Consider the following 12,274-nt stretch of genomic DNA (forward strand, 5'->3'; position numbering starts at 1 on the left):
AAGGTTCAAGTTGTTCAGAACATGGCAATGCCGAAGTCCATACATGATGTGCAAAGGCTAACTGGATGTCTAGCCGCACTGAATAGATTCCTTTCCCAAGCAGCCGAAAAGCAACTGCCGTTCTTCAATGTTTTGAAGAAGGCACCAAAGTTTGAGTGGGGAGCCGAACAGAAAAAGGCTTTTGACGAACTCAAAAGTTATTTAGCCGAACTCCCTATTCTCTCTGCTCCAACAGATGCCGAAGTGATATTCTTATATTTAGCGGCATCAGATCAAACCATTAGCGCGGTACTTGTACGAGAAGAAGGCCTAAAGCAGCGTCCTATCTACTTTACAAGCCGAGCATTAAGAGGTCCCGAAACAAGGTATCAACCTCTGGAAAAAATTGCTCTGGCATTAGTAAATGCAGCAAGGAGACTGCGGCCATATTTCTATGCTCACAAGGTATGCGTCTTAACCGATCTTCCACTTCGGCAAGTTTTGACTAAGCCTGAAGCATCAGGCAGAATTGCCAAGTGGGCCATAGAGTTGGGAGAACATTCAATAGAATATCTACCTCGGAAAGCCATCAAGGGACAAGCCTTGGCAGATTTTCTGGTAGAGGCAAAGTTCGATCAAGCAATCCCTATTATTGCCGAACCGAAAAGCCCTACCAATGATGAACCAACACAGCCCCAGGAACCCGAAGTGGAGCCGCCGGACTGTTGGATTGGATTCGTAGATGGAGCTTCGAATAAGACGGGAAGTGGAGCTGGTATTCTACTTATCGCTCCCGACGGACACGAGGTAACTTATTCACTTCGGTTCTTATTCCCAACCACTAATAACGAAGCCGAATACGAAGCCCTTCTTGCCGGACTTCGGTTAGCGCAAAGTCTATTTATCAAATCTCTCAAAATCCATTGTGATTCACAAGTCATAGTGAATCACATGTTGGGTACAAGTGAAGCCCTAGATGAAAGGATGAAAAAATACTTGGACAAAGCGCAAAGCATTAGCCGAAGTTTCTCTTATTTTCGGATAATCCGCATTCCCAGAGCGGAAAATGGCCGAGCAGATACTTTAAGCAAGTTGGCCTCATATCCGAGCTCAAAAGTGGAGGAATTACCGCACAGAAGCATTGATGATGCTGAGGTACTTTCAGTAACCAGCTCGCCGAACTGGATGACGCCAATATCAAAGTATCTAGATCAAGGACAACTGCCCGAGGATAAGAGAGAAGCTCGGAAAATCACATGCCGAGCACTTCGGTATGAACTTCATGAAGTAGTCCTATATAGAAAGTCCTACCTTCAACCGTTATTGCGATGTGTGGGACCAGAAGAGACGGACTACATCCTTAGAGAAGTTCATGAAGGATCGTGCGGCAGCCACATCGGAGCTAGAGCTTTAGCTAAAAAAGTTCTGAGATGGGGATATTATTGGCCAACTATGGTACAAGAAGCAGTACAGCTCGTTAAGAAATGTACGAAGTGCCAAATCCATGCAAATATCCCAAGGATGCCGCAGACCGATCTATGTGCTATGCAAAGCCCTTGGCCTTTTATGCAATGGGGCATAGACATAGTAGGACCACTACCACAAGCTCCTCGGCAAATGAAATTCTTGATCGTTGCCGTGGACTACTTCACAAAGTGGGTGGAGGCTGAACCATTAGCTACGATAACGAGCTCGAAGGCATTGGATTTTGTTTGGAAGAACATAGTTTGCCGATTTGGCATACCCCATATCCTCATTTCGGATAATGGGACTCAGTTCACCGACAAGACATTCAAGAATTGGTGCCAAGAGTTGAATATTCAACAGCGGTTCACTTCGGTCTCTCACCCACAAGCAAACGGACAAACGGAAGTAACAAACCGTATTTTGGTAAAAGGATTAAAAGCTCGGTTAGAACAAGCCAAAGGACAATGGGTAGAAAACCTTCCTCAAGTCCTATGGTCTTACCGAACTACACCAAAAACCTCCAACGGTGAAACTCCGTACAGTCTAGTGTACGGCACTGAAGCCGTAATTCCGGTTGAGATCGGCATACCCAGCCCCCGAACACTCAATTTCTCAACAGAACTGAATGATGACGGACTGAGAGCCGAACTAGATCTTGCCGAAGAAAGAAGAGAACTGGCCTGCATAAAAGTAGCCAAGTACAAGGAGCAAGTAACCCGGTATTATAACCAAAGGGTGAAAAAGCTGCAGTTTCAAGTGGGAGATCTCGTATTGAGAAACAATGAAGTAAGCCGAGCAGAAAAGCTGGGCAAACTTGAACCCACATGGGAAGGTCCGTATCGGGTGTCAGAAGTCCTGGGAAAAGGGTCTTATAAATTGACTCACATGTCAGGAGAACAAGTACCCCGAACATGGCATATTTCCAACCTCAAGAAGTTCCATTTGTAAGAGACAAGGTCCGGTCAGTCTTGTATCTAGTTCGGTCCTAGGGATATGTGCTTTCATGTTTCTATTTGTCCTTTATGCTGGTCGTTTTATAAAAGTTTAAAATCTTTTTCGTCTTTTTTATTTGTCTTTATGTGCGTTTAGTCTCTATGTGCGTTTTGTCTCTTACAAATATTACTGAGGTATATTGATCTTTAAAGGCTGATCCCCTTTTTAGATCATGTATTAAAGACAATTGTGAGTCCAAGCTTCTAAGGAAGATACAAGACCACAATTCAGCTTAAGAAACAAGCAGTTCGTCTGAAACGGACTGCAATAAGCCGAAAACCACTTCGGTCAACCAGGGAAAGTCCAATCCAAGCGATAAAACTCGCCAAATTAGGACACAAAGGGAAAGTCCAATCCAAGCGATAAAACTCGCCAAATTAGGACACAAAAGGAAAGTCCAATCCAAGCGATAAAACTCGCCAAATTAGGACACAAAGGGAAAGTCCAATCCAAGCGATAAAACTCGCCAAATAAGGACACAAACTAAGTCCGGTCAAAGAAGAGTTTTCTTCATAAGACCGAAGACGAGTCCGGTCAAAGAAGAGTTTTCTTCATAAGACTGAGGACGAGTCCGGCCAAAGAAGAGTTTTCTTCATAAGACCGCGGACGAGTACAATAAATGAAATAAAAAATCGCTGAACTGTAAATACGCAGTGATAGAAGCGAAATGAAAAAATTTCATTTATTAAGTCTTGTTCGGCATACAATTTCGCTGCCCTACGAGAAGGCGTTACACCATTACAAAGGACTATTCTACTGTCCACGGTTGCTAAAGTTGAGCCACCTATCCAAAAAATCCTCATGATGCTGAGTTCGGGTGTTCCGAACAGTTGAAGAATAAGTAGGTCGACGAGATGCTCTGATCGACCTACCGCCCCTTCCCTGAGTCCGGGAAGTTCTAGCACCTCGGCGGCGAAGAGTCTCTTCACGAAGCATCCGCTGATCTTGCTCACTCATAATCACAACTCCTCTACGAACTTCAGGGCGTTCTCGTCTTGACATTTCCGGTTGCTCCGGAGTCCGTTGCTGACTTGGAGTACGTTCTCGTCTTGACGTTTCCGGTTCATCCTGAGTCCGTTGTTGGTTTGGAGTAGAATCTTGAGCAAGTGGATTAGAGGTTTGAGTTGGGGTGTGAGCATCTGTTGGCGGGAAACGCCTAAGGAATCTCTCGATTGAGGGACGCCGGGAAAGAATGATGTCGTACCGAGAAGCCAAGCGCCGCAATGACTTCACAACTTGTTGGCAAGCCGAGCTCTCCAGCGCATTGTTCTTCCGGAGTACATGAAGCTCCTCCCACAGTTCATCAACTTGATTCTGAACTTCAGATATGGTCATTCCCCCGCGCCCGCAGATGAAATCCTCATATGCAGTCCTCTCAGCGATGACAGTGTTCAGCTCGGCCTCCAGATCTTTCTTTATGGACTTTAAGTCCTTATTGTTGGACTCCAGCTCCACTAACCGAGCCAAGAGTTCGTCATACTTCACCTGGTCATCTATGGCTTTTTTCTCAGCTTCGTTTAAAGCCGAAGAGTATAGCCGCTTCCAGTGAAGTACCTCCAGCTCCTTAGAGTTAGAATACAAAGCAGCTATGTCAGTTCGGCATTTCAGTTTACCGAGCAGGCAGTAAACCACAACAGGAGTAAAAGAGATTACGAAAAGCTATAAAGAAGACACGAGTGCAGAAAGAAGAATTTTTTCATTCACAAGAAAATTTTTTTTACACAAGGAGGGCTTCAAGGCCATTTTACAAGGAGAGAAAGAAACTAAACTAAGAGAAGGGAGACGAAATCATACTCCGCCAGTTTCGTCTCCGGCTCCTCTGTGGGTTTCAGCCTCCTTCTCCTTGTCTACTTCGGCTTCAGCCTCGGCCTCCCTACTCCCTCCAGCCTGCTCGGTGCCCCCATCGTCGATCTGCTGCACCTCCTGCTCGGCATGCCCGTCGCCGGCCTGCTGATCCGTCTGCTCGGTCTCCTTGCCGGCCTCGTTTTCCTGCCCACCCTCTTCGTTAAAGATTGGAGCGGGTGAAACAGGTCCCAAGGAGGCAAAGATGGCCTCCATGTTCTCGTCCCGGTCAGCGCGGCAGTTACGGACTCTTTCAGCAGAGAGCAGGACCGAGGAAGAAGCAAGCTCCTCAAGGAGCGGCAGACTTTGGAGACGAGCTGAAATCTCTCGGCCATACAGCGGCAGGACGACTTCGGGTCCCTGCTCAGCGTTATCGGTCATCAATTTCAGCAGATCACCGATAAAGGCCGAAAATTGATTGCTCAAAAAGAGTTTCTCCGCGAAAACACGGAGAGCCTCCCCCTGAGCAACCACGGCGGCAACCTCCCTCTGTTTAGATTGCTCTCTCTGGATGATGAGCTGGTTTTTGGCACGCTGAGCTTCATCCTGAGCCGAGATCCTAGCGGCCCTTGCCTTCTCAAAGTCTGCCCGAGCCTGTTCGGCCTGGTGACGAGCATCATTCAACTTCCTCTGCATCTCAGCATAATCGTTGGACGCTTTGGAGAGTTCAACGGCGACGAGCTTGGAGAGCATATTGTTCCTCTGAAAATGGAAAAAGGAAAAAGTCAACAGAGGGGCCACAAAAAATATAGGAAAAAAGCAAGGCCAGAAAATCAAGAAGAGAATTCACCTCTACAAAGTCCGTTGGCCATGCAAAAGGCTCACAGACATGTTCCGAAGGGGCCGCCAAGACAATGTCTTTCTCCGGCGCTCTTGGGGGCTTCTGAATCTTCCCCTTCCCCTTTGCCGAAGTCGACTCCGGCTTTTTTGGATCCGAAGAAGAGGTCTTCTGCCTTTTCGGATTCTTCTCGGCATCAGACGCCGAGCCGGTGGCTTTCTGTCTCTCCGGCTCATTAGATTCGGAGGATTTGCGACCGAGCTTGTTTAGCATGTTCACTGCCAAAAAGCAAGAAAACAAGGTTAGTCTTCGTCGTTAAAGCAGTAAAGCATAAAAAAGAAATCCTCACCCTCAGTCTCTTCGTCCGAAGACGAGATATCGAACACGAAGTCACCCTTGACGAGCTCAGACTCCGAGTACTGTTTCCTAATCATAGGAATCTTATTGAGCTCGCCCTCGAGCTCGTTCAACGGTTCTAACCGAGGATGAGGAATTACGGACTTCGGCCCTCTCCAGGGAAAGCCCGGAGCCGCTGTCCTATTGTAAAAAAAGAAACGATTTTGCCATTTCGGCCATTTGGTTTTACAAAAGGCTCTAAAGGGCTGTAAAGGGATCAAGTAAAACCAGGATCTCTTCCTCTTAAACTGAAAGAAATTAAGGATTGCCCTCAGAGACAGATCCTTTCCTAATCTACGCAGTTCGGCAGCAAAGGCCGATAAGTGCCTCCAAGAATTCGGAGTCACTTGACCTAAAGGGAGTTGAAAAAAATCAAGAAGCTCTACAAAGGCAGGGGGAAGAGGGAAACGAAGCCCGCATTCCAAGCAGGCTTCGTAAACGGTGGCATAACCCTCCGGCGGCGAGTTAGCCCTATGAATGTCGTCGGGAATCACCAATAACCCCCCAGGAAGAAAATATTTTCCGTGTAAGGATATCACGGTATCCTTACTCAAAATGCTGTGAAAATATTCTACCGTCTTCTCCCCGGACCTTTTCCGGCCAGAAGACCCCTCACCCCCCTTCCTACCACTACCTGATTCAGAAACAGATTCAGAAGAAGAAGACATGATTCTTACTCTTTGATGGTCGAAAGTCTGAAGAAATTCTTGAAGAAGCGGAAGAAAATTTTACGAAAAAGAGAGAGAATACAGAAGAAATAATCGCAAAAGTATTCCAATGATGAAGAGAGGAAATATTTATCAGACTCGCAAAGGCATTTCAAATTCGTCGCACCGTTTCAAATCCCACTTTTTCTGGATTCTCTGGCCGGATTTGCTGTCACATTTAATGCAGACACGTGCGGAGCACGTCCCCTGACGTCAGCCTCCCCCTTACACTTATCCGAAATGCCGAAGTGATTCACTTCGCTTTTCGGGGGGGGGGGGTGGTGATGGGATACGAACTAAACAACTAAACAATAATTGCGAGCCCAATAGCAGTGACGGCCCATCAGCCCAAAACCCAAGAAAGAGTATCAGTTCGGCACAACCAAAGAGTTCGGTCACAGCCTATAGCTCGGTAAAAGCCGACCAATCGAGCTCAACTCTCAGATCGGCACAACCAAAGAGTTCGGTCACAGCCCATAGCTCGGTAAAAGCCGACCAATCGAGCTCAACTCTCAGATCGGCAAAAGCTGATCGGCAAAGTTCAGCAGTTCGGTCTCAGCAGTTCGATCTCAGTATTCGACCGAACAAGGAGATAGTGGACCCATGCAGGATCTCCACGACCTCCACTACACCCACGATCTATTTAGTGGTATTAAGCAGTTATCAACCCCACTACCAGGGCTGCAAACCACGATCTTAGTTCGAATGTATAAATAGAACTTAGATCAGATAGACCAAGGTTAAGCTCTCTAGATCCTGAATCTTATAGCGAATCAGTATTGTAATCTGTAAGCGAGACCAAGCAATACAAATTTGCCCTCTCTTCTTCCCGTGGACGTAGATTTACCTCAGTAAATCGAACCACGTAATTTCCCGTGTTGTGATCATTTATTACTTGCATTTATTCCCATAAAAAATTCGCCACATCATCAATATTCCTACTACCACGGAATATAAATTGGAGATTCATTCTCTGCTGCATCTCAATCTCACCCTCTATAATAATATTCCTCCTTGTTATTAATGTTGGATGATTAATATGTTGTGAATATTCCACGGATATACATTATAATATATACTGTAATTAATAATTTGAATTTAAGATTCACCCAATCTTATTATAACTTGCACTCCAAGTCGAATTTAAGATTCACCCAATCTTTTTATAACCTGTGCTCCAAGTCGAAGATCATCACCTCTTACTTATTTAATAGTACTCCCTATAATAAGATATGCCCCTAACTCTATAATCAAAAAAAGCTATTAGTATAGTTATAGTATTTGGAGGTGCGGCCAGATTAAATTTAGGGTTTAGGAAGAATAAATTGAATTCCAAGATTTTATTTGAGATATAGTATATAGTTCAATCTTATAAAACTCAAGATTTACTATTTGAGACATACATAATTAATTAATATTGATATAGGAGGATTAATTTCAAAGATTTCATCCCAATCTTATAAAATACTACTAATTTGTTGAAGATACGAATTAATAATAGTATGTATCTATATATATATATATATATATATATATATACCCCTTATAATGCTAATAATCAACCAATTATGCAAATGATGAAAATGCTACTAGTAGTTGGAGCCAGATTATATGGGCGTGGGCGTGGGCGTAGGATGATGAGCACGAGCACGAGCACTAATCCACCAAATCCATGGCTGATGCTGCCGCCCACATTCGACAGAAGGCGCGGCGGCATGGTGTACAACTTCTACAGCCTGGCCGACCAGGAGGTTGTGCTGATCAACAAGTACGGTCCGGGAGCAGAGCCTCCCGAGATCCCCGACGACAACGCCCGGGTGGTGGGGTCATCCCACGGGTGGCTAGCATTGATGAACAACCGCAACAACGAGCTGTTCCTCTCCAACCCCATCACCCGCCGCCACATCAGGCTCCCCCCAATCCAGTCCCTTCCTGACCCCGTGCTCAACCTCCACCACGTCAGCGGCAAAGCCACGGTGTCGAAGCTAATCCTGTCTGCAGCCTCCCCCGGGTCCGAGGAGTGCCGCGCCATGGTGTCGTACGGGCAGGACGACCGGCTGGCCTTCTGCTGCCCGGGGCACAGCCAGGAGTGGGTCCCCATAGGGAAGCCATACATGGATGAAGAGGACAAGACCTTCAAGTTGGTGTATCCCAAGTCGTACGATGATTTCGTGTATTCAAGCAAGAGCAATGTGTTCAGTTGCTTGACCAAATCAGAGTTCCACGCATCGGGGCTGGAGGAATGGGACCTGAGGGACATGGATTCTCCCAAATTAGCTTGGATTCAGAGACAAAACAATAGTCCGTTGAGGCCGATTGATGATGAGCACTTGAAAGAGAAACACCTGGCGTATGTGGAGCAGACGGATAAGCTGTTGCTGGTGACACGTTTTATCCACAAACACCAACACAAAACTCACTTTTTCGGTACACTAGAAATTATAAAGCATAATGGATGGAAGAGCTATAGGAAATGCCCATCTTCGGATCTCGCCTTGTTTCTTGGAACCAACCACGCCTTTACCATCTCCCATTTCAACCCCAATTCTATTTACTTCACCCACCATAAACAACATCATCATCAACCCGATGTCGGAATCTGCCACCACGACTTTACTCTCTCCGATTGCTACTATCCCTTGCATCGCATCATTACCAATACCAATACCAATACCGATACTAATACTGTCACTGCACCCATTTGGTTTACTCCAACACTTACTTGATTCTAGTATTAGTATTTTTTTTAATGTTAACATATTATTAAGTCGTTTTTATAATGAACAATATATATTGCATTTATGCTAGTTATTGTGATACTTAATTGTTGGTATGCTAACATGTGTACATACATTTTCCTCCCTGTAAATTTAAAGAGCGAGAATGATTGATGATGCATTGATGGGCAGCAAGAATTTGCTTCCATCCAATTTCTTGCTCACAATCCTCAATTTTTACCACCATTTTCGATTGAATAGTCATATTTGATGTCATAGTATGTATTTTATACAAAATTTTATTTATCAAGCTATGTAGCATTTATAGAGTTGTGGGAAAAAATGTCAAGGAACATAGAATGAATTATCTACTTGATTAATGTAGTACTCTGTTCCACATAATTATTATTGTCCTTCTTATTTTAGTTTTTCTCACCCTCTAACTATTTATAATAATTTTTTCAAAATGAGTGCGTAAAAATAACTCTATTATTGTGGAACGGAGGGAGTATATATTATCCATCATATGTCGAGGAATATAACTTTTCCTTTTTGGCATGTCTCCAAAATTTTGCCTCATACCAATTTTACTCTTATAATTGGTTTTCTAATCATTAAATTCCACATAATTTAATCTCTAAAAGATGGTTAATGATATAACCATTACAATAAGATTTAATAAATGAATATTTGCATCAGAATCTTATAATCTTATAATTTTACATTATCACATGGTTACATTGTCGAGTAGAACTGAAATTTTTTCATGTACAAATACAAGAAAGAAACTAATTTAATGAGAAATATTAGTGTCAAGTTCTACCCTCAGTATATTATATAAAGATTAAAGACCACTATTCAACGCACAATGTATTCAACCTGAAGTGCTCACAAGAAGCTTGTGGCAACTGTTAAGGACCTAAATCCTTAACGTCGATTTTCACACAAAATCAAGAAACGAGATGTCGTTGTTGTCGAGCGCCCAACGTTGGGTCGTGACTTGGACGGCAAAAAGGGGCGGTTGAGCGCGAGATCAGCCTCGTCGGCAACCTTAGGAGATGTTTCTTGTTTGCTACTCAATTGAGCCAAAAGAATGATAATTTCATATATTGATTGAATGAATAAAAAAGATAACAATCTATCCTATTTATAATGCTACTGACTTAATGAACAAGAAAACAAAGATATAGAAAAAGATATGCTAAATCCCTATAATATCTAAACTAAATAATAATAATAAAGGTTCGTATCAACTCCCCCACGGTTAAAATCCACCTTGTCCTCAAGGTAGGAACCACGAAGCAAAAAGGAGAGTTGAAAGCAGAAGCTTCGGCGAGGCAACTCCTCCTGGATCAAACACACACCAAACAGATGAACGTCTCCCTTCTTCACTTCCATAAAAAATCAACAAAGGAGACCCAACTTTGTCGGAAAAATTCCTTGCCAAATCGAAAAGCTTGTCCACGCCTCCCAGAATGCCCAAGCATGGCATGTCATTACTCAGAGGGATCAACCTTGCATCTTTGTCGAGCGATGTTGATCGATGATTCATACTTGGAACATCACCGACATTCAAATCCACATAGACACAAGCAATTACGGGCAAATCGGTGTAAGCACCATCACCTTTCTTGCCCCAATAATTTCCAACAATATTTTTGGATGACACTTGAACAACATTGAGTGAGGCGATTATCTTCTCCACTTCACCAATAGAACCATCCTCCTCTTTATCTTCTAGCAATGCCTCCTCCTTTTCACCAATCTTCTCATCATATACCCCAACGAGCACTTGCGGTGACTCATTGTCATTCTTGACAATCCCTTTGTTTTTGACGAACTCTCCAGGGGACTCGTTGTTTGGAACATCAAGAGGAGCGCCATCATTGTGAACATCGGTAACGTCATTGGGAACATCATCACCGAATACTATCGTGGGAGTATTATCAGTTTTCTCTTCGACTAAATTCTCATCTTGAATGTTCTCCTCAAACTCCTCCCCATCATCCGCATAACATAGAATGCGTTGTTTACACACATGTCCCCTCACCCATTTCTCGGGACAGTGCCAGCAGAGACCCAACCTGGACCGTTCTGACTTCTCCGCTTGGGAGACCCGTATTAGCGGCAGGCGTGGCTGCTCTGGAGTTTGACTGGTCACACGCGCGGGCTAACTGTACAGGTCCCGCGTTGGCTTTTCAGTGGAGTAGCGGGGCTGGTGGGAGGCGGGCTGGACTCGAGCTCTCACCTCCTCCCGAGGGCAAGGTCGGTCCCAGCACGACTCCGAGCGTCGGGGCCGGTCAACGGTCGGGTAGCCGCAGTCCTGCTGTTGAGCCGGTGGGTCCCAACACGTTGGGCGGTGCCGCTGCGTTGCGGTTGGTGGGTAGCGGTCAAACCCTAATTGGGTCTGATGATCTCCGCGATCAGATAGGTGGCCACCCCTCTCGGCGTAGCCACCGCGGTGTCGGGGCCAGGCGTCTTGCGCGCGATCGCGGTACCCGATGGACTGGTATCTCGGTCGTGGGCGACGATCAGGTGGATCCAAGTGGTGTGAGACGTAGGGTGATTCTGGATCAGGCCACGACAGCGGACGGAGTACTTCTACCCGGCTGCTCGGAGGGTCCCAACTGGTTACACAGCGAGGTTGGGCCGGCTGGTAGGGACGGAATGGCTGTGTGGCCTGAGGGGAGTCGTATTGACGACGACGATAGCCGGCGTAGTCGTATGACATGTTGACGGACTGAGGCGTGGCTGTGGTGGATGATGAACGTCTGACTTCGACGCGGCACGCGGGAATCCTTCCCGTCGGGCGTTGCAGAAGTAGTGTTGTCCTGAGGCTAGAGTTCAGCGGACAGGCGGGACTCGACAACCAAAGCAATTGCTGTGCGCGGAATGTTTTCCGTTGGGCAGCGGTGTAGCTTCGGTTCGAGATGGTGTGAGGGTCAGCTCTCAATGAAAGCACCAGTTGTTAAGGACCTAAATCCTTAACGTCGATTTCCACACAAAATCAAGAAACGAGATGTCGTTGTTGTCGAGCGCCCAACGTTGGGTCGTGACTTGGACGGCAAAAAGGGCGGTTGAGCGCGAGATCAGCCTCGTCAGCAACCTTAGGAGATGTTTCTTGTTTGCTACTCAATTGAGCCAAAAGAATGATAATTTCATATATTGATTGAATGAATAAAAAAGATAACAATCTATCCTATTTATAATGCTACTGACTTAATGAACAAGAAACAAAGATATAGGAAAAGATATGCTAAATCCCTATAATATCTAAACTAAATAATAATAATAAAGGTTCATATCAGCAACACTGAGGTCATTCAAGTTGGACATGATCTGCATCCATGTCGTACCGATCTGATTAGCGATTTCAAGTTGATCTTCGAGTGCCA

General features: G+C 45.1%; 1 protein-coding gene across 1 annotated transcript; it reads left to right on the forward strand.

Annotated features, from left to right (window-relative positions):
• Positions 1–7,736: 7,736 nt before the first annotated feature.
• On the forward strand, positions 7,737–8,888 carry LOC121804337. The gene has a single exon (XM_042203823.1). The coding sequence runs from the start codon at positions 7,737–7,739 to the stop codon at positions 8,886–8,888; it is 1,152 nt and encodes a 383-aa protein (XP_042059757.1).
• Positions 8,889–12,274: the final 3,386 nt, after the last annotated feature.

This window comes from Salvia splendens, chromosome 5 (assembly GCF_004379255.2).
Source record: "Salvia splendens isolate huo1 chromosome 5, SspV2, whole genome shotgun sequence".
In the NCBI taxonomy this organism is placed as follows: Eukaryota; Viridiplantae; Streptophyta; class Magnoliopsida; order Lamiales; family Lamiaceae; genus Salvia; species Salvia splendens.

Bases quoted from the DNA above. Each gene is read 5' to 3' on its own strand.
- LOC121804337 (XM_042203823.1), top strand. From the start codon at position 7,737: ATGATGAAAATGCTACTAGTAGTTGGAGCCAGATTATATGGGCGTGGG.